At 36.6% G+C, this 27,058-nt stretch overlaps 1 protein-coding gene across 3 annotated transcripts in view; it reads left to right on the forward strand.

Moving 5' to 3' along the window:
* Positions 1 to 25,460, forward strand: part of LOC115222968 (ATPase family AAA domain-containing protein 5) — a 30,613-nt gene extending 5,153 nt beyond the window's left edge. Inside the window, exons 3-19 of one of the 3 annotated variants that reach the window (XM_036511995.1) lie at positions 836 to 1,100; positions 1,149 to 2,739; positions 4,707 to 4,773; positions 5,280 to 5,589; positions 7,429 to 7,817; positions 9,104 to 9,263; positions 11,583 to 11,762; positions 12,941 to 13,120; positions 14,180 to 14,349; positions 14,651 to 14,780; positions 16,328 to 16,504; positions 17,013 to 17,182; positions 18,266 to 18,424; positions 19,240 to 19,647; positions 20,940 to 21,736; positions 23,795 to 23,953; positions 25,244 to 25,460. In XM_036511995.1, coding sequence (XP_036367888.1) covers positions 836 to 1,100; positions 1,149 to 2,739; positions 4,707 to 4,773; positions 5,280 to 5,589; positions 7,429 to 7,817; positions 9,104 to 9,263; positions 11,583 to 11,762; positions 12,941 to 13,120; positions 14,180 to 14,349; positions 14,651 to 14,780; positions 16,328 to 16,504; positions 17,013 to 17,182; positions 18,266 to 18,424; positions 19,240 to 19,647; positions 20,940 to 21,736; positions 23,795 to 23,953; positions 25,244 to 25,322 — 5,391 coding nt within the window. In that variant the 3' untranslated portion in view covers positions 25,323 to 25,460. Of the gene's footprint in view, positions 1 to 835; positions 2,740 to 4,706; positions 4,774 to 5,279; positions 5,590 to 7,428; positions 7,818 to 9,103; positions 9,264 to 11,582; positions 11,763 to 12,940; positions 13,121 to 14,179; positions 14,350 to 14,650; positions 14,781 to 16,327; positions 16,505 to 17,012; positions 17,183 to 18,265; positions 18,425 to 19,239; positions 19,648 to 20,939; positions 21,737 to 23,794; positions 23,954 to 25,243 lie in introns of all 3 variants that reach the window. The other 2 variants (XM_036511996.1, XM_029793387.2) reach the window with 2 other exon arrangements.
* Positions 25,461 to 27,058: the final 1,598 nt, after the last annotated feature.

Here is a 27,058-nt window from a genome sequence, read left to right on the forward strand (position 1 = left end):
GGGTAGGTGATGGGTGGGCAAGGTGGGGGAAGGGGCATTGAGTGTTTCTTTACCCCTTTAGTGTTCAGATTATTCTATCAAACATAATACCTATTGATTCCCATTGATTTGAATTAATCATGCATTATCTCATATCTTCAAGATCTTGATAGTGTAATTACTTAATGTAGAATAACATTGTAGGGTAGGTGTGAGAGGCTGGATCTGGTCAGTTTGAACATAAAACAGATTTACTATTTTGGTCGGATATGGCCGGTTTAGATACTAAAGGGTTAAAAAATATATATATATTTCCCAAATTTGTAATCTCTTTATTTTTCTACATGGATAGAAAAAAAAAAATTCGGAAAAAAGTTACAAATTAAGAAATTGCAGTGGGGATGGGGGAGGGTGGAACTAAAATTTTGAAAACGTGATTTCTGGGCAAAATCGTATTAACCCCCTTTTATACAATGGAATAATACACAGTTTGCAGAAATCACTTTCATGCAAGCCCATGCAAATTGTTCCCTCCCCTCCTTTACTTTTAAACAAACAATAACTTCCATTATGCCAGTAATCCAGTTCACTATATATCAGCTGTGCTGATTCTGCCCATAAGAAAGGAACAAATAATACAATATGCTGTAAGTCATAACACCCAGGCAACATCGGGATGCATTGCTAGTCCTCAAATAAAACTCAGTTTCATAAGAACTTTTTGGCACTGTTCTCAGTGCTGAACCATTATTTGGACTGTTACATAATGTCAGATAGGTATTAAATATGTAGGTTAATCTTAAAATACATTTAATATATCTTCTTTGTTTCTTTTTGTTTTCTTTTTCTTTCTTAGGAGGTGAATAGTTCAAAGAAGACTATTGCAGATTTCTTTGGTAAATCCTCTCAGAATAGTTCCAGTGCAATTAAGAAACCCACAAATTTACTGAGTTATTTTACTAAAGACCCTCATTCACGTGTGTCTAATGGAAAAACAGAGACATCAGTGGGATCATCAGTCTTGGAAAAACTTACACAAGTACCTGTTAAGAACGATACAGTGAAAAAGAAACTTTTGGAAAAGAATTTAACTGTTAGTCCAACGGATAAAAGTAGTTCTATGGATAAGAATAGTCCTGAGGCCAGTTCTATGGATAAGAATAGTCCTGAGGCCAGTTCTTTGGATAAAAGTAGTTCTAATGCCAGTTCTTTAGATAAAAAACGGAAACGTGCTAGTAAAGTACTGAGTGGAGATGATTTTGTTGAGATCACTCAACCAAAACGTTTTAAATCTACAGACAGTATTTCATATGAAGAATCAAAGACAGCCATATCTCTACCTTCAAAAGAGCCTTTTTTAGAGAAAATGCCTGAAAATATTTCTAATACAGAATCAAAAACATCTGACCAAAATATTGATCTTTCCAATGATGATGATGATTTTATTTCAAAAACAGATGCTACTAGCACTTCTAAAAAAGTTGTTTTGTGTGAAAATGACCAGGAATTACCTAAAAGGAAATACACAAAGAAAAATTCCAAAAATTGTATAAATTCTAATATGTTGAACAAACAGTCAAAATTGAAATCATCAAAGACCCAACAAGTTAATGTTGGTAAAAGTAATTCATTAAATATGTATTATTGTGAAAAAGATAAAAAGAAACTTTCTGATAAAAGTGAAAGAGAAAAAACAGATTCTTTTAATTCTAGTGATCCTCCTCAAAATTCGAAAGAAATTTCTGCGAGTAATTCCTGCAACAGCAGCATTGTCAACAGTGAATTAGGTCCATCTAGTCCGACATATTTAAATACAAAGTCAGATTTAGATGAAAGTTGTCAGTCACTGAAAGTTCAAACTTGTGAAAACGATGACCAAGACGCTATGGAACTCTCATATGAAGAATTTTTACTTTCTCAGACTGTTGGTGATGAACAATCTGTAAATATGGAATTTGCCAAAATGAGTCCAGAAAAAGCACTTCCTTCTAAATGTGATCCTATTCCTATGTTTGTTGACTCAGGAAAGACGGATTTATGTAATTCTCAGCAAGTTACTGTTGTGGCTGACATACACCCGGAACCATCTTTAAGCTTACCAGCTACATCTAATACTGCAGATAATTCCAGTAAATCTGCAGAAGCCATTTTGAAAAGTGTCTCTTCAGAAGTCATTAAATCTAAAAACCAAGATGTTAATGACATAGTTGTCTTGGATACAGAAGTGTTAAATAAAGCCGATGAGATTCCTGTTGTTGATGATGATGGTGATGATGTTTCACATAAAGAGCAAGAGAAACAAACTAAATCAACACTTGATGTAACCACGAAAAAGGTCATTCCTAGCCATAAGTTCAAGCCTGTCTCAAAAGCTAAGAACCAAAAGTCTGCAGTAATATCCAATTCCATTGGTGTAAAATGTTCGCAGTCAACACTGAATTTTGAACAAGGTAACTTAGATCTTAACTCCAATTCTGTTTCAACTGTTTCTGTTGGGAATACTAAAGGAACTCTGAAAACACTTTCAAAGCAATCAAAGATTGGTGCCAAGATTATTGTGCGACAGCAAAACAGGGGTATTCACAGAAAGACCCAATCAAGAAACATAGTGAAGTGCAAGGATAAAAAGTCTGTAAATAGTGCCAAACAGAATAGAAACCATAAGATGTCAGCTGTGTCAGACCAGTCGAAGAAAATGAAACCCAAAATCAGCAACAAGAAAATGAATAGGAAGAAACCTGTGAAAATTTCAACAAAGCAGTGAGTATATTACATTTCTGGTTTTTTTTTTTCACCTGATCAATATATTTTCCATTTAAGGTGTGGTTGGTGGAGCGATTAATGTGCTGACAGCCTTTCAGTTCAGCTGTCAAATACTTTGCGGGCAGATTTTGTTTTGCGCAAAGCAAGTGCTTCTATTTAATTCAATTCAATACAATCATTAAGGAATGGGGGTGGATTATACTAAATCCATCATCATGGTTTAATGTACACAGTATAAAGATTTGAACTACTAAAGTTTCTAGCATTGGAGACATGGGTCTAGGCAAGTTTATTTAACATGCTTTATGTCTCTAAGCAATCTTTGGGCTCTGAGCTCATAGTTTATTCAATTCATGTCCTTTTTGGAAGTTGAATAGCAAAACTGCATGAATATCGTGCTTTGACAGTTACATTTCAGATGATTGTAGCAATGGTGAAAAAAAATCCAGTGTTAATTTGGGCAAGTCTATGTGTAAAAATCCCATACAAATTCTTCATGGTTCAAAATGTTGCTTACTTTTTACTCAACCTACATATATATATATATAGTTGGAATTTACAAAAAAAGAAACAAAAGACAAAGACAGATGTGTAAACGACAAACAGGTGTATTAGTTTAATGTTCTGGAAGATGAGAAAGTTTTTTTCCGTTTCGAGCATACACTCTTCAATAGAAAGGGACACGAGAAAATAGACAGAGAGAGGATAAAAAAAGCTTTAGTGGCTAGAGCTGTTGGACCCAGCAATTTGTTTTCCATGTTGAAGTGAAGCCCACCTCTGACCTTGTATTGAATAAGCATTTCCTTAGAGACTATTCTATCGATTTTGTTGAAATTTTACACGTGAAAAAATGCAAAAGCTGCAGGAAAAATAACATCATTATGGGAATTTCCATTCAAACACCTGATTGAGCTCACAAAAATCGATGCCAACTGAGCATATATATATATATAAATATATTCATTTAGAGATAGTAGGCCCCTTCATCCCATCATATAAAAGAATTTTAATTTAAATACTTACTACTTTATAACTTGGCTACATGTGTTCCTTGAGGTACATTTCCCGGTTCCTTAACCACGCCGTGTTTTGCTGGAACCATTCTTAAAATATAACCCTAATCATCAGGCCTCTATATCACTTTCTCATATCTTCAAAGTACAACGAGGTGGAGTGAGTGAGAGAACAGAAGATCAGGAAGGATGGTATATATTTGTTACGTTGGTTAACACCAATAAAATAATAATGATATGTAATGAGGTTTTGACCAAGTTTTCATTTAAATATGAAGATGCATGGTTTAGTGGTTAGGCTGTTGCACTCACGATTGCTAGATCATGGATTTGACTCCCAGACAGAGTGGTGCTTTACATTCTTGAGCAAAACACTTTATTTCTTGTTGCTCCAGACCTCTTTTCAAGCAGGGAGGAATGTTGGCCTGTTAGTCATTTGAAGGCTAAAACAATGCACCCCCACTCCCTACGGAAGGCGGACATTAAACAATAATGATGATGATTTATAATTTTTTAGGCACATGCATAGCTGTGTAATAAGAAGCTTACTTCCCAACCACATGGTTCCAGGTTCAGTTCCACTGCAAGACACCTTGGGCAGCTGTCTTTTACTATAGCCTTGTGAATGGATTTGGCAGATGGAAACTGAAGAAAGTCTGTTGTGTGTGTTGGTTTGTTTACATCCCCATAACTTAGCAGTTTGGCAAAAAGTCTGATAAAATACATATCAGGTTTAAAAAAAGAAAAAATACTGGGGTTGATTTATTCGACTAAACAGTTCTTCAGGGTGGTGCCACGGCATAACTGCAATCTAATGACTGAAACAGATAAAACATGTTCATCCAGGTGGTCTGAAGTGGTGGATGGGTATTAAAAGAGTTTAAGCAAAAATATAATGGAAATGTTAATGAAATTACCAAAAAATGTATTGTTATATTTTTGTCTTTGCAGTTCTGTGCGAAAGGGTGTGAAGAAATCAAAAGCATCTCCATCTGAAGATAGGACAGTGGAAGCTGAAGTAAGTAAATCTTTAGTATTCAGATTAATCTGTTAACTGTAATGCTTTATTCACTTTATTCTGAATTAATTATGCATTACCTCATAGCTTTGAGATTTCAATGATATGTTGCAATTTCAAGCTGGTTGGAAGACCTCACAGAAGCTCCTTCATTTGTTTCAGTGTCTTATTTTTAAAATCACACTTCGTCATCTGAGATAAAAAAGGTTATCTTCAGTGTAGTCCCTGGTATACAATGAAATGGGATTGTTATTGGTATTTCTTTGATCACAAATCTGCGGGATTCGTTTTAAGTCCATGTAAAAAGATAACAAAGTTACAAACATTGTCAAGATGCCGCTGTTGAGTAGGATCAAGTCAAAACAAATTCAATAAATAAGCATTACATTTGATAGAGTAATCTGAATGCTAAAGGGTTAAATTTAAAATTTGAATTGAACATTTTATTTAAGATTTAAATTAAGCAAATATTATGATTTATAACTTCTTCATTATTATTTTGTCAGGTGTCTGAAGTGAAGAGTGGTTCTACAGCATCAGCAGATGGCAACAGAAAAGAGAGCCTGAATCTGTCGAAGAAATCTGTGAAGTCAAAGCCTGATAGCATTAGTAAAGTAGGGTTAGAAGAAATATCTTCACCATCAACTCGTAAGAGTTTAAGATTACAAGAAAAGAAAGCACTGCCAACATCATGTGATGATCTTGCGATACAGGATGAAGTTGTAGCCCCTAAAGAGAAGGAGAGTAAAGTGAAACCCAAGACAACTTTGGGTACAAAAGACAAGAGTTTAAATAATGAAAAAACTTGTCAAGAAGGTAATGGTGAAATATATCTTTTAACAAATGTTTCCAAGCTGGGTTGGGTTGGTCAGTTTGGCGGGATTTGGTGAGCTGCTAGGTTGCATTCATCATCATCGTTTAACATCCGCTTTCCATGCTAGCATCGGTTGGACGATTTGACAAAAGAGACCGATAAAATAAGTACTGGGGTCGATTTGCTCGACTAAAGGCGGTGCTCCAGTATGGCCGTAGTCAAAATGACAAACAAGTAAAAGAGTATATATACATATATATATATATATATATATATATATATATATATATATATATATATATATATATATATACAAATATATATATATATATTGTGCCAGCACCTCATAAATAGCACCCGGTGCACTCTGTAAAGTGGTTAGCATTACGAAGGGCTTCTAGCCGTTCGAAACCATAATAAAACAGATGACTGGAGGCTGGTGCAGCCCTCCAGCTTGCCAGCTCCTATCAAACCGTCCAACCCATGCCAGCATGGAAAAACGGACAGTAAATGTTAATGATATATATGTGCGTGTGTGTGTGTCTGGACATACTAATTTTGTTGCGTTCCTTATTGTTGGAAGGTAACTGAGCCATTCTATATGGGTTGATAAAAGAAGTCCAAAACTGAAATAAGCATTGAAGTAGATGAATGACTTGAAGGTGGTACCCCAGCATGGCCACAGTCTTGAGTTCAGTTCCATTGCATGGCACCTTGAGTTAGTTTCTTTTGCTGTAGCTCTGGGCCAACCATAGCTTTGTGGGCGGATTTGGGAGATAGAAAGTGAAAGAATACTATCATGTTGATATGTATGTGTCTATATAGGGTATTCCAAAAGTCACTGATGGGTTTCAATTTTTAATAATTTCCTTAACTTTACAAATAAATGCATGAAATTTTGATGCAATATAAAGGACATAATGGAAATTAATATGCACAAGTCAGATTTTGCAACACCACTACATCACATATGAAAAATGACATTGCTTAAATAGCAGCCATTTTTGGCTTTACACACCCATGATCTTTCCAAAACTTGTTCCATGACACCCTCAGAAGTTTCAGACCCCACTTCTCTGATTTCTCTATTGATGTTCTCCTTCAGTTACACCAGGGTCTCTGGTTTATTGACATAAACCCTCTCTTTCAGGTATCCCTCAAAATAAAAAGATTAAAAAAATCCAGGCTAGTCAAATCTAGGGAACGTGAAGGCCATTCGAAGTAGACCTTACACATGGTTCCAGCAAGATGGGGCAACTGATCATACCGCTAGAGAAACAATGCAGTGCTTTGGAGAGAGAATAATCTCCCACTATGGCAAGATCTTTACTAGCCTGGATTTTTTCTTGTGGGGATAGCTGAAAGAGGGTTTATGTCAACAAACCAGAGACCCTGGTGTAACTGAAGAACATCAATAGAGAAATCAGAGGTGGGGTCTGAAACTCTTGAGGCTGTTATGTTGCAAGCTTTGGAAAGAGCACTGGCATATGAAGCTGAAAATATTTGCCATTTAAGTGATGTCGTTTTTTATATGTGATGTAGTGGTGTTACAAAATTTGACTTGTGAATATTAATTTCCATTATATATTGTATCAAAATTTCATACATTTATTTGTAAAGTTAAAGAAGTTATTAAAAATTGAAACTCATCAGTGACTTTTGGAACATCCTCTGTGTGTATGAGTGTGTGTGTCACCAGCTTGGGTATCATATGAATGTTCTAATCTTATAAAAGTAACAATAGTTTTATAAACTTATCACAAAAAGTATAATCCCCTTAGGTATTTATATATTTAATGTGTTTTTCTATCGTGTATATACATATATATATGTACATGTAGGTGGAAAACTTGCTCCGATCTTCATGAAAAAAACAACCAGCAACAAGAAAAACGGTAAAAAATCTAAAGAATTGGAAACAGAAGAGGACAGGATGCGGCGTGCCTTTCTGATGAGTGGCCTGCCAGAGGAAGCTAAACGGCAACAACAAACCATCAACAACATTGTGAATGTAGATAGTTGTGACCATGCTCCGTTCCCCAGTGAAAATCATGTCCAGCAAATTGAACCAACAGCTGAAATTAACCATTGGGATTTACCAGAAGTAAATTTACCATTAATTAAATTAGCACCAGCAGGGAAGCAGTCCATTAAGCCACCACCATGGAATGGATCTTTTAGTGTCAACACTGAAGCACATACACCGAATCCAAGAGTGGATCATCTGAAGGTTTGTGTTATTTTTAGCCCAGTGCAGCTTTCTCTCTGTTCCTTTCGCTCTCGCCCTTACCTTTCCTTCTTCATTTCTAAACTACCACTTCTCTCTTTCTCCCCCTTTACTCTTCTCTTTTACCCTGTTCTTCCCCTTAAATTCCTTCCTCCATCGTTGTTTAATATCCACTTTTCTGTGCCCACATGAGTTGGATGGAATTTGTTAAGGTGGATTTTATAGAATCAAATGCCCTTCCTATAACCTACCCGCAACTGTTTCCAAGTAAGGTAATATTTCCCCAATGACCAGACTTGGTTTAATGGAAGATTGAAAATGAAGGACGCTCTATGACACTGATTTACTATCATGTGATGTCAACTCAAAGAAACACTATTACACACACTCACACACACAGCAGGCTTCTTTCAGTTTTCATCTACCAAATCCAATCACAAGGTAGAAGACACCTACCAAAGGTGCCATCCACTGGGACTGAACTCGAAACTGTGAGGTTAGGAAGTAAACTTCTCAATCACACAGGCATGTCTGCACCTTTGATGATGATGATGATAATCATTATGATCAGCCTTTGACATTTGTCTTCCCTGTTGGCACTGGCATGGGTCGGATGGTTTGAGCAGAGCTAGCAAACTGGGGAGCTGCACCAAGTTCCAGTCTGATTTAGTATGGTTTCCAAGGCTGGATGCCTTTCCTAATGCCAACCATTTTACAGTGTGTGCTGGGCGCTTTTACTAGTCCTCCAGCATGAGCACTTACATGTGGCACCGGCACGAGTGCTTTGTACGTGGCACCAGCACAACAATAATGATGAGGATGTATAGGTGCAGGCATATGTGTGTGGTTTACAAACGTACTCCACAGCCACATGTTTAATTCTACTGGCAGATGTTTTCCTCTCTATCTTTAGATTGATCAATGCTTTTTTTTAGTGGAAATAGGTAGAACACAAGACTGTTTCCATGATATATATCTCAGTCTCAGTTCTGGTCAGGAGCTAAAAGACAACCACCGTACCAAGCAAAAAGGTTTTCATTATTTTAGAATGTTCTAATTTAAGGTCTGTTTTCCATGCTGGCATGGGTTGGATGGTTTGACCAGAACTGGCAAGCTAGAGAGCTGTATCAGGCTCCAGTCTGATTTGGCTTGGTTTCTACAGCTGGTTCCTGATGCCAACCACTTTACAGTGGTACAAGACTCTTGTAGGCTAATCTCTTCACCAGAGCATGCAGCCTTTTGTGTAATTATTATTTTATCATTTTTTTTTTTTCTTGTTTTGTTTTCAGAAATTCTCTGGTCACAGTCTCCTCTCAGCATCTAAAATTAAGATGATTCTTCAAGAAATTTATGCTGCTAATCCCTCTTATCCTGCACAACATTTCTATGATATGGCATTAAAAAGAAACAGAGTTGCTGAGAAGAATGAGAAAATCTCAGCAAAGTCAGGTAAGTTATTCCTTTCATATGCCTGTCCTCTTCAGACCACCTCTCGATTCTCTGATACAAATTTTGGATCTTTTCGGTTTGACCGGCAGTTTTTAAAAATAATTTCCATGTAACTAAACACTTTTAAACTTCGTATACTGGTAGAATGTGTTTATAAAACATTTTTTTCTCTTGGCTTTATTAAGAAAATTCTATAGTTTGTAAGATATTTGTTGTTTTTTTTCTTCAATTTCTGCAATTTCAACCAATCAATGACGTCTATTGAGGTGAAAACATTGTGCCGTATGAATATGTCCCTCGTTTAAGAAACAGATTGGGTTTATTTACACTTGTGAAGAAAAAAAGATACCCTTCCCCCCACCCTTAACCCTAACCAACCCTAAAACAGATTGAAATGCAATAGATCGATAATAGGGTCATAATTATGGGTGACAATTTCATATGACACCACTAGAAAAAACTGCCGTTCAAACCGAAAAGATCCCAAATTTTCTATTTTAAAGTGATTTAAATTAAAAAATTTTGCATCAAAATTTCATGTTCCAAACACCCAATTAATAATGACAAAGTTAATATACTGAATTCTATGTTATTTTCAAAATTAATTGACTCAAAAGTAGTGTGTTTTGACAGAAATATGGTAACTGCATAGCCCTCTTCATATACTGGTTCAGGCATTGTGATCTGTTGTAATCATCATCTGCTTGTTCCACCATTGAGGTCTTTGGGGATTAGTCATGCTTAGTCAGGGTCCTTGTCCTCAACCTTACTGCCAAGGGTGGCCCTACCCAGAGTTTAGAACTCTCAGCAGCATCACTACAGAAGGCACCATTCAAAACTGTAAGTAGGTTAGTTGCAGTTTGATAACTGGATCCTGCATGTTTCATGTGCCACAGAGGAATGTCATGAAATCAAGTGTATGGGTTATTTCTTGGAAAGCTGAGGTCTGCCTTAAACAAATCCATGTAATTGGCACTTATGTCTTTCTTCAATGATGGGCCTGTGGCAGTAACTAAAGAGACGATGACGAATGCACGGTGCCAAGTGGGCCACTTTTGGTAAGCAGAACTGGTGATGTGGGATTTGGTTAGAAAACAGAAAAATTATGTGTAAAAAAGAAATATATGAGCAATAAAACTATAAACCAATATCTCTATAAATATGTAAAAAAAAAATATAAAATATGTAAGAAATATAAGTAAAAAGTATAGAGATTAAAGGTTTGTATGTGGACACAATATAGAAAGCAAGTCCTATCTGTAATCTCGGGTGGGGACCAAAGACGTAACAAATATTTAGCTACATATGGACATGACCCGAAAAGTTCAGTTCTTGAATTTAGACATGTGGCGGGGTCTAAGCTGCTTTTCCAGATGAGCCATCTTTCTATATCACAAAGACCACACTTTCCACTGCCGTTGGTGTTGGGCTTACACTTGGCTAAGATCTTCCAATGGGTGTTGTAACTGACACCTTTATCCTTTAAGGACCATATATGACTGGATAATTTGGTTGTTTTCCTTTTATCCCAGTACCTGAAGATCAAGGTGTGATTATTGAACCTGGCCTTGAAATTACCCTCTGTAAAGCCCACGTATTTCTTTGTCAAAACCATATCCTTAGTGGATTTAGAATCCACGGTGGCTTCATAAATGATGGTCTCAGACATGCAAGCTCCATTTAGCGAGCACAAATTTTTATCCCTGCATGAACAGCTGGTTTTTGTGTGTTGTGTGCGATAATATTTTTATCTGTAGTTATGCTAAGCCAGAAAGTTTTCATCAAATGGATAATGTCCTTCCTGTGCCGGTCCATTGGTATTTGCGGTTAAAGCTAGAGCATTATCTTTATAAAAGGCAAAATATACGCCAGGAAAAGTTTTGCCCAACATATCAAGTAGGAATAGTCCAATAAGATCGCATATGCCTGCTCCATCATATGACCCCATGCTCACATCGAAAGCACCCTCTGTATCAGTAGTCTTGACCCACTCTGCATTCATTCTCGCTGAAGAATAAAGTCTTTCTAGCATGAAAGATTATGTCCTTATCCTGTGTACTTATATATATATGTGTGTGTGTGTGTATATATATATATATATATATATATGATAAGCATCTTTCAGCTTTTGTCTACCAAATCTACTCACAAGGCTTTGATTGGCCTGAGGCTATAGTAGAAGATGCTTGCTGAAGGTGTCATGCAGTGGGACTGAACCTGGAATTGTTTGGCTAGGAAGCAAGCTTTTTACCACACAGCCATGCCTGTATTGCATTTTTATATTTCTTAAATGACAATTTTTGTGGTGTCTTATGCTAGAAACTGGCAAAGAAACTGTGAATACTGAAGAAGCTGATGGTGTCACCGAAAATCAAAAGGGTAAGAGGAAAAGCAAGCGCAGCTTAAGTCGTCGGAAGTCAAACAAGAAAGATGTGGATGCTGATCTGAAAGCTGATTGTCAGAAACCAGAGATAAACGATGCCAATTCTGAAGAGAAAGGTGAGTAAAATTTGTTTTAAAATCCAGGTTTCATTTCAATTCTGGGCCTAATACTATGAGGAACTCTGCTAAAAGTACTCAAGGACCAGATTGTGGTGTTAAACTAGGCTATAAAATAAGTTTGCAGCTTCCTATTCTTATAGGAATGAACCCTTTGTTGGGCTTCTGTACAGATCCTGCTTACCAAATTTTACTGTCTTTCATCAGCCCAGGGCTTTAGCAAAAGACATTTGCTCACCATACCATGCATTGTTATTGAACCTAAAATTACATAGTTATTAAGTGAATACAAGCACAGATCCATGCTTGAGATGTGAATGATTACGACAGAAGTGTACTTGAACTGGACCTTTGTTACCTTTAATGGAATTCGTCTTGAAGCAAACAAGCAGGCCAAGTCTCTTATTTAAGGATATCTCCCTCCCTCCTTCCTCTACACAGTTTCTATCTACCAAATCCACTCTCAAGGCTTTGGTTGGTCCAGGGCTATAGTAGAAGACACTTGCCTAAGGTGCTGTACAGTGGGACTGAACCCATAACTATGTGGTTGTGCAATGAACATTTTAATCACATAGCTATACTTGTGCATAATTGAGCAGATTTTAAAGCATACCATGAAAAATTATTAATTTAAAAGGTGCAGGCATGGCTGTGTGGTAAGAAGCTTGCTTTCTAATCACATGGTTCTAGGTTCAGTCCCACTGCATGGCACTACAGCCTTGGGCCAACAAAAGCCTTGTGAGTGGATTTGGTAGACGGAAACTGAAAGATGCCTGTCATGTGTGTCCCACCACCACTTGACAACTGATGTTGATGTGTTTACATCCCTGTAACTTAGTGGTTCAGCAACAGAGATTGACAGAATAAGTATCAGGCTTAGAAGTAAAATAAGTACGGGGGTTGATTCATTCGGTTAAAAATTCTTGAAGGTGGTGCCTCAGCATGGCCACAGTCTAATGACTGAAACGAGTAAATGATAAAAGATAAAAAAAAATATATATATATATAATTTGAAAGTTTTAATATAAACACGTGAAAACTTGAGTTTCCAAATAATGAAACCAAAAGCAGTTTCCTACAGATTTGGTATCAAGAGGGTAAAATAAGGCCGAAAGAAAAAAAAATGTGAATGGTTATTTATTCATTTCTGATGTTTGTTATTTTATTTTATTTCCAAGTCTGTGATATTCTGTGGACTGAAAAATACCAACCACTTCATTCCTCTGAAATAATCTGCAACAGCAGCAATGTGAAGAAACTGAAATCTTGGCTCTTGGACTGGAAACAACGGACTGATCGAGAGGCGAGGAAATTAAAGAAGTTGTTGATGAAACAGAAGAAATCTAAGAAGAACAAAGGCAAGAACCATTGTCTTCATTTCATTTTAATAAATCTGTCACTGTAACTTATTTTAGTAAAGTTCTTGTGAGGTCAAGGTTACTTGCATTTGAAATATCATCATCATTTAATTCTGTTCTCCATGCTGGAATGGGTTGGATAGTTTGGCAGGATAGTAAGGCGTCGAGCTGGCAGAAACGTTAGCACGCCGGGCGAAATGCGTAGCCATATTTCGTCTGCCGTTACGTTGTGAGTTCAAATTCTGCCGAGGTCGACTTTGCCTTTCATCCTTTCGGGGTCGATAAATTAAGTACCAGTTATGCACTGGGGTCGATATAATTGACTTATACCTATGTCTGTCCTTGTTTGTCTCCTCTGTGTTTAGCCCTTTGTGGGTAGTAAAGAAATAGGAGCTAGCCAGCTGAAGAGCTGTCTATGCTCCATATCTGTTTTGGCATGGTTTTTATAGCTAGATGCCCTTCCTAACACCAACCATTTTACAGAGTGTACTGGGTGCTTTTATGTAACTCTGGTACCCACAACCCTGCAAGATTAGAAACGCTTAACTGAAGAGAGAGATAGGGGACATACCTGACATATCTTCTCAAGCACAACTAGCTGCCTGTAATTTCAGTCCCATATCATCCCCTCTGTGAGGCCCAATATCTGTGTTTGATTTAGACATTGTGTATGATGGATTTTGCTTGATAAAGAGCAATAATATTAGATCTAGACCAGTGATATATAATGTAGCGATGTCTGATGCAAATTAATGGTGTTTGATATACCAATGATGTTTTAACAGAAGCCAGTGATGTTTTATATAAGACATTGGTCTATTATTGTAACATGTCTGAAGAGAAGATAAAAAAAAAAAGGTTTGTGAGTGTAAAGAGGAAACCTTTGTATCACATCTAAACTGAAGAGGGAAGAAAATTATTTCACTATCGGTTTTATCGTCCAACCCATGCTAGCATGGAAAGCGGACGTTAAACAATGATGATGATGATGAACTTCTTATTGTTACTTATGAAATTTAGTAAAATTACTTAAAATAATTTATTTTTATCTCTTTTCAGAGGAGGACAGTAACTCTATGTTGTCATGGAATGATGATGACAGTGATTTTGCTTTATCGCCAAGCGAAAGCGAAGATGATTCTCTGTGTAACACAAAACTTCTGACTGGTCCTCAAGGAATTGGGAAAACAGCTTCAGTTTATGCTTTAGCCATGGAACTTGGTTATCAGGTTGGTTTCACTTAGCACACAAATTAGTTGTAATACATGCATCTGTGTATGTGAGTGCGTGTGTGTTGACATGGCTGTATGGCAAGAAGCTTGCTTCCCAACCACATGGTTCTGGGTTCAGTCCTACTGCCTGGCACCTTGGGCAAGTGTCTTCTCTATGGCCTCAAGCAAACCAAAGCCTCGTGAGTGGATTTGGTAGATGAAAACTGAAAGAAGCCCAGCATGGAGAAATAGACATTAAACCAACGATGATCATAGCAGTGATGGGATATGTATTGTAAATAATTTACTTTCTTTGCAGGTCTTTGAAGTGAATGCTTCGTCAGTTCGCAGTGGGAAGAAAATCTTAACCCGATTACAAGAGGCCACGCAATCTCATCAAGTCAGTAAAGACAAATCCGACTCGACTATCCTTTCTCAACCTTCAACAGGTAAAGTTTTTAAAATATTTCACAAATTCACCCCTCTTCTTATTAATTCTCAAAGTTTTCTTTAAAATAAAAGAAAGTCAAGAACAGATTAAATGAAAAGAACTTCTGTTTAATGTCACAATACCTTTAGTTCTTTTAACCCAATGGATTAATATCATGGCTATGTGGGTAAGAAGTTTGTTCTGTTGCCACATGGTTCTGAGTTCAATGTCACTGCACAGCACCTTGGGCAAATATCTACTAACATGGCCTTGAGTTAACCAGTACCTCGTGAAACAATTGTAGGTGTGGTGTCATGATATACTGCTTGCCCTCAACTTCCGATGGAGTTACAAACTGCCACCAGGACATACTAGTCTCCTCCTCTGCTGCAATTAATTTCAAATCTCTGGTGTCTATTAATGATTTGCCTGTCCATTCCTTGAGCTTGTTGCTCCTTTCCTCTTCCACAATTCCTTTTAAAAACAAGGCCTCTAGATATTGACATTACCATCTCATCTTTCTTTTCTTCACTGTTGTGAGGTCTTCATGGGAGAGGGGATTATATGATGCTGGACGGTCATTTGTGATGTAGTCCAAATATGAGATCCTTAATATAACATCTCATTTCCATCTCTCTTTCTCTCTCACTCAATCTTTCTCGTATATTATTCTTTGTTGTCTATCTATTACCTATCTTTTTTTGAAGCATCTCTTCCTTCTATGTGTCCCTCTTTAATAAGGTCTCCTGATTTCTGTCTCTGTTTCTCTGCTAGGAGACTCTATGTGTTAGATGTCTTCAGGTAGTTGGACAGCAACCAGTACATGCAAGAGTCTTGTTCTTCTTGGTGTTGTCTAGCTCCAAGTTAACTCTGATTGTGTAGAATTATGTGGGACCAAAGTGGTCTTGCCTTGACAATTGTATCGTTTATTTTTTTGGACAGTCTATCTAGGATTACATTACCCAGTGTATTCTTTCACATCGGTGTAGTTATTCTTTGGCCCTTACATTTGCTTTCTTCCTCCAGGTCTTATAGTCAGAGATACCCTCCCTCCATGACTAGCCAGTCTTTTATTCAGATACACTGTATCTTGGTCTACCTTCTACAGTGTGTCCATTCACTTTTTAAAATAATAGTCAAGGTTGTTGTTGAACAAGTCAAACCTGTTCCTATAGAACTAAGGTCAAAGACATCCTCCACCCTTGTGACTTTCCCATCTTTAATCCAGACATAATGCACCTAGGAATCCATTATTCAGTGTGTTCTTTTTATTATTGGCCTGGTGATATTGTTTGTTTCTTTTTATGGCTAGTTTTCCATGCTAGCAGAGCTTAGAGGAATGAATATGTTATTGGGGTATTGTTTAACAGCAGGATACTCTCCCTGTTGCTAACCCTTACCTGATTTTCAAGTCAGGGCTGTTTTCTTTCACATATTTTCAGGGGCTCAAAGTTAGACAATTTATTGACAGGAGAAGAAGTAACAACACCTTATAAGGTGTTAGCCATTCCTACACACACACACTTACACTGTACAGTTACTTATCAAAACTGTTTTCTCTTTCAGATGTCCCAAATGCACCTCTGAAGAATCTTGATGCTCCATCATTTTCTACCTTCTTCAAGATGAATGTAGGTAATACAGCATCTGATAAGAGTTCTAAAAGTGAGAAGAAATTAGTTGGCGCCAGTTTGGCTGGGAAGTTACCAAATAATAAAAGAAAGAAGAACGAGAAAGCTGTTTGTGAGTTGTTTTAGTTTACTCAGAATGTGTGTGTGTGTTTGTATATGTACATGAGTGTGTCTATATGTACATGATGTATATATGTTCGTGTGTATACGTATGTGCATGTACATGTGTATACTTGGTGTATGTATATAAAATTCATGTTCACTTAGTGGTGTTGGTCAACTCCTGTCCAGAACAGATCTATGATTGAAAGTGTTTCAGCTGTGACTTGGGAATCTTTTGACACATCCTGAATCCTCTTCAGCTATATAGGATGGAAAGTCACTGGAGAGGTCACAGGATGTGTGACGAAAGATTTCAGACAAAGGACACTAAAATAAGAATAATGAAGCTGAAGTGAAGAACAGTATGTGTGGTCATTTGGCAAAAAAAAAGGAAGGAAAAGACCATCCCCAAGTATAACAAAATCTGTTTCAGCACGCAATTTCACATCAGGTATCTTGCAAGACAAATATATAAATGGAACCATAATTGTAATTTTTTTTTTCTTTTCTTAAATTAGTGCCTGTCAAAAATACAATACCTCGTTGTGTTATCCGAAAATCCTCTGAGACTGGTTCTTGGAAGAAAATCGACGTTGTTGACACCAACGTAAGCAACTCCCTCAGTTCTTCTGATAAGGTTTCCAATCGACTCAACATTGCCAGTACATCTCTCATTCTGTTTGATGAAGTAAGTATGTTTCAATATTATTTGTTATATTCTGCTGAAGTTGACTTTCCCTTTCATCTTTTCAGGGTTGATAAGTACCAGTTGAGTACTGGGGTTAATGTAATCAACTTGCCCCCTCCCCCGAAGAGTCTACTAACATGATACCAGCATGTATCAGTTCTGTTGTGGCAGACGGGTCTTCTTGAGTACAGCTATGTGCCAGATCTCTTCAGTCATGCTATTTGAGATCAGCCTTCATTACTTTGTCCCATGTCTTCCTTGGTCTCCCTCTTCCACAAGTTCCATCCACTTTGTGATTGGCACTTCTGCATACAACTGTCTACATCCATACATAACATATGACCAAACTAGTGCAGTCTTCTCTCTTATGCACTGCATCTAATTTCTCTTATGCCAAACTTTTCCCTCAAAACACTAACACTCTGCCACACGTGTAAATATAGCACAAGCCCTCAGAAATTCCAGGTCGGTGCCTGGTGTACTGGAGGACCACTGGTAGTGAGGTACTCCTTAGCTTTTGTTAAAGCATGTCTCTAGAACCCACTTCAAAACCAGGCTATGTCTGCTTCAATAACCAACAGTGACTTCGTCAGTAGATCCTCTGCCTGCAACAGTCATTGATCAATGGCAAGATGAGCTGCTATGGATCACACCATCTCAAAGTGTGTATGTGACCTGAGACCACATGTGAACTTGTATTCCCACTGAAACTCCTAAACATGAACTCTTACACTTCAACAAGATGACCTTGTTGGTTGGAGCTAGTTTAACCCACCCTGGGTGTGAATGCCACTGCTTGTACCAGTGAGTACAAATATTTAAATGTGATTCTGGAGTTTGCCTTTTGGCAGAATCGTTAGCACGCCGGGCGAAATGCGTAGCTGTATTTCGTCTGCCGTTACGTTCTGAGTTCAAATTCCGCCAAGGTCGACTTTGCCTTTCATCCTTTCAGGGTCGATAAAGTACCAGCAGTTATGCACTGGGGTCGATGTAATCGACTTAATTCCTTTGTCTGTCTTTGTTTGTCCCCTCTATGTTTAGCCCCTTGTGGGCAATAAAGAAATATATATTTGTTAATTTCAGGTTGATATTGTATTTGAGGAAGACAAAGGGTTTTGGACAGCCATTCTTCAGTTTATGTCTTCTACCAAAAGACCCATTATTTTGACTTCTACGTCGGCAGACTTCAGCGAACAATTTACCGGGTCCTGTGAGCCACTACACTTTCACACGCCATCTAGAGTAAGTATGTTCCAAAGATAGTTTTTGGCAAAGAATTATATACTCCAGTGTCTATAAAATAGGTTGACTTGAAAGTATACTCTCTCAGTATTCTTAACTCTTTAGTATGTAAACCAGCCAAAATATTCCAGCTGTTTTATGCTCAAACTGTCCAGATCTGGCCTCTCACACCAACCCTACAATACCATTCTAAAAATTATCTCATCAAAATCTCATAGCTACAAGATAATGCATGATTAATTCAAAGCGAATTATATATATATATAATTATATAAATGTATGTGTATTTTTCATTGTGTACAAATAACACGGAAAATAATAAATAAATAGTTACCAGGGTAGCAAAAATTCATGTAAGTGCCAAGGATGTGACAGCCTACATATAAAGGTAGTAGCTCCAGGGTTTAATGAAATGTTTTTCTATAACATAGGTAAATTAAGAAATGGAGTTAAATGCATGTGTTATTCAAATCTTTATACTTTCGACATATGTTTCGAAGAAAACATTGGTATTATTCCTGAGGGAATAAAATGATATAAAACAATGTAATCATCTTGTCGGGGGGAAAATGAGATGTTTTGTTTCTCTTTTTATCCTTCGAAACATATGTCGGAAGTATAAAGAGTTGAATAGCACCTGTGTTTAACTCTCTTTCTCTCTCTCGCTATATATATATATATATGTGTGTGTGTGTGTGTATGTATGTATATTTATATTTTCTTTAACATTAATTGTGTTGACAAGCATTTATATGTATTTCTGTATGTAGATATATATAGATTTATGTATTGTGAATATAATTTTTTTTATACAGAAAACCTTAACAAGTCATTTGCAGACGTTGTGTTTGGCTGAAAATGTTGTGACCAAAGCTTCTGAAATATCCGACCTAGTGACATATTACAACGGAGATGTCAGATCCTGCCTGTTAGCTCTCCAGTTCTGGGTAAACTCGGGTGCTTCTGGCTTTCCAGTCAATATACCTCTATCACATGTCAGTTGCAGCAACCCTTCTTCACTTACTGACAACAGCAGCGAGCCCAAGTCTGATGCCGTTCACACTGAAAATTCCAAGGAAGTTGCGGATAAACAGCTGGAATTAAAGGACAATGATGATGTTTCCAAAGAAGAATTTGCTGCCCATTTACATTTCTTGGAGAGTTATTTGGCTCTAGATCCAGTTCAGTTGCAGTTGTTGCACCTTGAAAATAAAACATCAAAGGTATTTAGAACCTTCAAATTGATAATTATAAAAAGACATTAGCCTAGTTATTGTTGTTTAATTACAGGTCAAATGTGATTGAACAGACCTGAGTAGATCAAAAGTATTCCATTTCAACAATGACCATCTGGTTACATTTTGCAGTTGTTGCTTGTGTAGTTGAAAAGTTCACTTCCCAACAACATGGTTTTGGGTTCAGTCCCACTGTGTAGCACTTTGAACAAGTGTTTTCTGTAGCCCTAGGCCAATAAAAGACTTGTGAATGGATTTGGTAGACAAAAACTTAAGGAAACTCATGTGTGTGTCTTAGTATCTCTTTGCCTTCACAGAATATGATGGTTGTAAATGAGTTTCACCTTCATACAAGTGGTATCTTTCATTTCCAATCTTCCATGGAAAAAATGTCTAGTCTTGGAAATAATAACTTGCTTGGAAACAATTGAGAGTTGTTGACAGTAATGAATCCAGCCATAAAATATTGTCTTCAGCGAATTCTATCCGACCTGTGCATGGAAAAGGGGACATTAAAATGATGATGACAATTATGTCTGGGACTTCGTTATCCAAGGTAGCCTTTCTTTTAATACATAGGGTTTTATTGAAACAAAATTTTTGGCTGCTTGTAATCAAATAGTGATTTCCTTGTTAGCTCCTATAAACAGTACCAGTAAACTAGTGGAGTTGATTTAAACAGCTATTCCCAACACCCCATAAAAATATTTAACTGTGTACCTATTAGTACATAATTATTATTATTAAGCAAAATAATTTCCTTCCATTTTTTTGTGTGTCACATGGTCATGCTGGGGCACTACTGTCATCATCATTGTCATTTGTATTGGCAGAACCATTAGAGCATTTGTCATAATTCTTTGTTGTATCTATTCAATGATAGCTCTTTACACATTCTGAGTTTGAATCCCTCCAAGGCCAACTTTGTTTCATCCTCTTTGGGGTGGGGGTCACTAAATTAGGAGAAAAGTACAGGAATTCATTTAATCACTTGTCCTCAAAATCCTCTCCCACTATATTTCTGGCGTTTTTGTCTGTATCAGAAATTAGTGTTATTGTTCATTGAATTTGTGTAATTGTTAGTGATGGGACCATATATCTTGTATTTAGTTTGTTCCTTTACCTTCTGTGTTCAAATTGCACCAAAGCCAACATTGCTTTTCATCCTTCTGGGGCTTGGTAAAATATAGTAACAATCAAATATTGAGACTGATTTGATTGATTGTGTACTTTCCCTAAGTTTGTGTTGTACTAATGTTTGAAATTTTATTTTTTTGCAGACTCCCATTGATGTAAACCAGCTGGATAACTTAACTCAGGCGTGCCAACATTGTTATTCACAGAATTTTTATTTATGCCGTCAACTATTTCTTTCTCTACTTTCCTTATCTCAAACAAAATTACCTCCATTCAACCTCAGCTTACATGCCTTAAAAAAGGTTACAAAATCCGATGTGCCAGAGGCCACACAAAGGTTAAAAAGTGATTTATATGACAGCGAAACATCCTGTGATGATGTCATCTGTCCAACTGTTAAAGAACAGAGTTGTAGAACAGACAGAAATGACATTAAACCACTTGGAAACTCTTCTGAAGAACGTATCATTGTTAATAATTCCATGGAAGATAATGATTTAGAACTTCATCAGCAAACTTCTCCCCTTGATGAGAACACAACACTTCCATCACAGGAAAGTTCTGATTGGAAAACTCTTGGAGGTATTACCAAATTCTATGACCGTTGCTCCGACATAGATATATTTTTAACTTCTTGTTCACCAGATCCTTCTGTCAATTCTAATACTCTGAGATCTGTTAATTGCCACAGTTCACTTTCTCCAGGATTATGGGATGAATTTCCAATCCTAAGCAATGAGCTTCGCCACTCTCAGACATTTACAGAACACACAGCTGATATCGCTGCCCATATGGAAGTGAGGTCATACTTGAAATGTCGGCAAGATGTGGCTTCCTCCACCTGCACTGCTGATTTGAAACAGCTGCAGCAAAATACATCAATGTCTACTTCTCAACACCACTCAGAGTTTGTCGAACCACCACAGCAACAAGACCGGAGGTTAGTTTTGCCAATTTTATTAATTTTTGCCATTATTATTGTCAGGTGAGTAACAGCAACTCATCATCATCATCATTTAACGTCCGTTCTCCATGCTAGCATGGGTTGGACGGTTCAACTAGGGTCTGGGAAGCCAGAAGGCTGCACCAGGCCCAGTCTGATCTGGCAATGTTTCTACGGCTGGATGCCCTTCCTAATGCCAACCACTCCGTAAGTGTAGTGGGTGCTTTTTACGTGCCACCAGCACAGGTGCCAGACGAGGCTGGCAAACGGCCAAGATCGGATGGTGTTTTTTACGTGCCACCGGCTCGAGGGCCAGGTGAAACTGGCAACGGCCACGATCGGATAGTGCTTTTTACGTGCCACTGGCATGGAGGCCAGTCGGGGTGGTGCTGGCAACGGCCACGTTCGGATAAGACTGTGTCTGACACAAGTGAGAAAGAAAAATTGCTGATCCTTCAAGTGTAAAATTCTTCAGGTTTCAAAGCAAAGAAGCACTCAATATCATTTTTAATCTCCTCAAAATTAATATTCTGTTTCCCCTTTAAACCAGTGGTTCTCAACGATTTTTCTTTTATTGACCTCTTTGATTCTTATTTTACTTGGATAGACCCCCATTAACCATTCATCATTATCAAACGTCTGTTGCCCATGCTGGCAGGGGTTGGACGGTTTGGCCAGGGCTGGCAAACTGGAAGGCTGCACTTGACTCCAGTCTGATTTGGCATGGTTTCTACAGCTGGATGCCCTTCTTTATGCCAACCACTCCAGGAGTGTAATGGGTTTTAAATGTTTTAAAAAAATCCTGTCATATTTTTATAATTAAATATTATAAGGAATTTTATTAAAAAAAAATTGTGAAAATATTTTGTGTATTATCGAAGTATAATCAGTTTATTGCACATGAATTTTAATAACAAAACCTTATATGGACCCTGGTTGAGAAACATTGCTCTGAAAATGTGATAGTTAGATGGAGCAAGGTCAGGTGGACATGTTGAAACTTGCATATTTAGTGTCATAGTCTTTTTCTGAATATGTGATTTTTGTATTACTATGTAAGAACAACACCCTGCTGGGTGCTTTTTCGACAGGCAACCCTTTGATTTAGCTGAGAAGCAAAGTCAGATGATGAGGACCCACTGATCATGCTTTACCCTTTAGCATTCAAACTGGAAAAAAAAAAAAAAACCTAATGATTTTGTCTCCTGGAGAAGACTGTGACTAGGTCCAATCTCTTGAGAAAAGTCAATTAGAAAAACAGTTTTTAAACTTTGTTCCATTCACATACAAATCCATTTTCTTTGTCACTGTCTGCGTTATCATTGGAATCACTTTCACTTTCGGCAATAGAAATACCTGATTCCTACTCACACATTTGCTGTACCTTTTGCTTGATTTCCCCATATTTTTGGTCAAAAATCCTTCAAATTCTGATTCACTACTTGACAATATGAAACTGGTATCCACATTTTATCAGTATTAAAAAATTTTCAAAAAAAATCAATATAAAAAAAATGTGTGAAAAAAAATCTCGAAAAATTCACAGCTGTTAGATACTGTAACTCAATAGTTTACATAGTGAAATTGTGTTTCCATGAATGTACTAATTTGTTGATATTCTCATTTAAATTTGACTAGGTTAATGCAGCCAGTTTCACGTGCTTTGGTATAGAAAAGGTTAAAGCTTCATCTTCAAAGATAGAATGAATGTTTCTTGTTTTATTATTGAAGAACCCCTTTTGAATTAACACAGCATGCAGTGTCTGATATAAGTCTAATCTAAATTCATTTCAAAAGGGTAAAATCAAGGAGTAAAAACATGAATTAAACCACTGTGGTATAAAATAGTCTGTGAAGGAAAAAAGACATTAGAATGTAAAAATTAATACTTATTTTACCAGAAGTATTAAAAAGGTACCTCTAAAGTGATCATGTCAAAAATTCAACAGAGATTTCTTTACAACCTAATACATGGTAGTGTATTCTTAATTCATGAACTTTTATGGTAATTAAGTTTCCAATTTGTAATCATTTTTTTTTATTTTTTATTCACAGTGTTTCTTTAGCTCGGCAGAAAGCTGTAGAAAATGTCATCCACAGTCTTCCAATGAACCAATCTCTAAATTCCAACCTGATCTTTTTGGATTATTTTCCTGTACTTCGAAACATCTGTCGTACAGAGAAGCATCGACAATTGGCTAAAGTGAAACGAAGGTATTCTGTGTCTCTTTTCGTTCTATATATTGTTTTCATTCATTGGACTGTTGTTAAGCTGGTGTCACTACCTTTTAACCCTTTAGCATTTAAACCTGCCATACCAGGCCCAAATACGTTCAGACTAACCAGATCTGACTTTGCACACCTATCCTACAATGTCATTCTAAAAATAATCAATCACATCATCAAAATTTCAAAGCTCCAACGTAATTACACAATTAATTCAAAACAATTTGATTATACAGGCATTGCATTTGACAGAATAATCTGAATGCTAAAGGGTTTTAGTCAATGACCTAAATATATATATTTCATTCTGGTATTTTATTGACCTCTAATTTATTAATTAAATTATAGCTGCTGATGTTATGGGATGCTACTCAGTGCTTTGATTTTACTGTCATTCCTAAACATTGGCATATGTACACATCAACATCATCATTTCAGCATCCACCTTTCTATGCTTGTATGAATCAGATGGAATTCATTGAGGCAGATTTTGTACAGCCAGCTGCCCCTTCCTGTTGCCAACCCTCACTCATTTCTAACACGTCCAATACATCTTGTACTGGACATGTCTCCATCGAAGGACATCTTTTATGATGGTGATCCTTGTTTACAGTTATTACACAATGTTAAGAAAAACACACACATACACACTCCTTCATGTACATCTATACATATATAACAGGTATAAGGCTTTGGTTGGCCCAAGACTATAGATGGAGGCATTTGCCCAAGATACCATGCAGTGGAACTGAACCCAAAGCAATGTGGGGGATTAGGAACAAAATTGATGAGAGGAGGAGATATGAAGACGGGGAGCAGGAAGCCAACCGGCTCTGAGGAGCAGAGGCCATTATTGGTTATGAATTTTGGCACAAGACCAGCAACTTCAGGAGAGAGAGAGAGAGAGAGAGAGAGAGAAAGTAAGTCAACCACATCAACTGCTACTAATTTTAATGACCCCAAAAGGATGAAAGGCAAAGTCAACCTCAAAGGAATTTGAGCTCAGAACATAAAGATGGATGAAATAGCACTGAGCAGTTTTTGCCCAGTTTCCTATTTACGGTACTGCTGGGTTCCTGCCATTTTCTAGTAATTCAGAGCAAACATGTAGTGGCTTGTTTTATGTTTCTTATTTCAGCAAAACATATTTACAACACTCATTCATTAACGTTAAAAACAAACTTATGTTATATTGATGCCAGTTATTTTTATAAATATCAAATCACCAATTTTCTTTTTTAACAATTTCTTTCTTCTCTCTCTCTTTTCTATTGGCAGATTCTTTCATTATTTTGACAATATCAATTTACAATTGAAGGAATCAACACTGAATATTTTATCATCTGACTTTACGTGATAGGAACCATATATTGTTGTTTTCAAATTCTTGCTCTTCTATCTCTGGAATGGATCACAGAGCAGAAGCTGCTGGAATCACTCCATATAATTACTGTATCATATTTTAATGATAAATTACTCTTCATGTTTGATCATTGTTCAGTCTTTCCTTTCTTTATTTCATCTTTTTTTTTATTATTTAAACCCAGTTCCTTTCACTTCTCATATGGATACATAAAAACAGACAGGGTTGTACACATTTAATTTTAATTTTATTTGTCAGTAATCAGATCTGGTTCAGAAATGGCTGTCTTTTCTTAAAATAAAAAATACCATTGTCAATTATTGTTCATTTAAAATGATTTGGATCTTTTCTATTCGACTTCACTTTTTTAAATTTTAAAATTAAGTGAAAATTTTCAGATTTGGTATATTGATGTAATTTTGCATGCTGAATCTAATGGTTGTTATTCACTTGTTCCAGGCTTAAAGTTTGATAATTTTTACCCAATCAGAAATAGGATTTGGAAGCTGTCATTTTGTGCATGATGACAACATTACAACAAGTATTCATTGATGAAAGTTTTAATAAGTTTTAATGAAGAAAGTCATGTGAAATGTTGGAATAAGCATGTAATAAGAAAATTTATCAAAAGAAATTAAACTGAATGTTAAATTACAAAAATATACTGTAGTTAGTTCATGTAAACAATATATATTTTGTAGCAGGAACAAAATTATGAAAAAACAAGCTGTTCATGTAATAATTGAACCATTGGAAAAGGCAGCCAGATCTCCCAAAGAACTCCCTAACATCGTAAAATAAGGAAGGACATACTAGATTGTGGTAGAACTAGATAACTTTAAAATTGTGGGACATGCGGCATTAGAATGCTTCTTCTGATCAACTGCAACCTCCTTGGTTTTCAATTTCTCAACCGTATATGAAAGGTTACACAAATTGGTAACAGACAGCTAAGCAAACTATGCAACAACTTGGCTTGTTACCAAGGAAACAAGGCACTAGTATATCTGCAGCTTTTGACCGGCTAAAATTACTCAAACTTTGCAAACTATCAAAGCTATTAACTTTCTATTTATTAATTTAAGGCAAAAATGAATTTCATTTCCATAATCAGCCCCAAATATACATCAATGCACTAAATTTAAAATTAATAGTAACAAAATGGAAGGAATTGAAAAGTGAAAGTCAAACAGAAAAGACATGAAAAACAGGCATATGGTGTAGTGGTTAAGACCATGTGGGCTACTAACCCCAAGATTCCGAGTTCGATTCCAGGAAGTGACCTGAATAATAATAATAATATTGAAAAATACCTTAGGAATGACACCCCAGATTCGAAGATTCCCCAAGACACCTGATGAAGGCTGGAGGATATATCAGCCGAAATGTTGTGTTAACAACAAACAAGATGACAAATATCCATAAAATGTAAATAATGTAGATAATTGAGAAAGATTTGACTATTATTTCTGGCTATTTGAATGACGACATAGAAGTTCCCTCATTTACTCATAATTAGCCCATGTGCCCAAAAAGAGTAGAATGACAGCTTCCTTGGAATTAATAGGAAAATGAACATGTTAACACTCGAAGATTAAACATGACAGCTTGACATACTCTTTTAGCCCTTGACCAGCCTTGATGAAGCAGAACATAGATGAAAGATATTTCTCTTTATTTCATATATAATTTATATATATACATACATACATATATATATACATACATAT

This window comes from Octopus sinensis, linkage group LG21, assembly GCF_006345805.1.
Source record: "Octopus sinensis linkage group LG21, ASM634580v1, whole genome shotgun sequence".
NCBI classification, from domain to species: domain Eukaryota; kingdom Metazoa; phylum Mollusca; class Cephalopoda; order Octopoda; family Octopodidae; genus Octopus; species Octopus sinensis.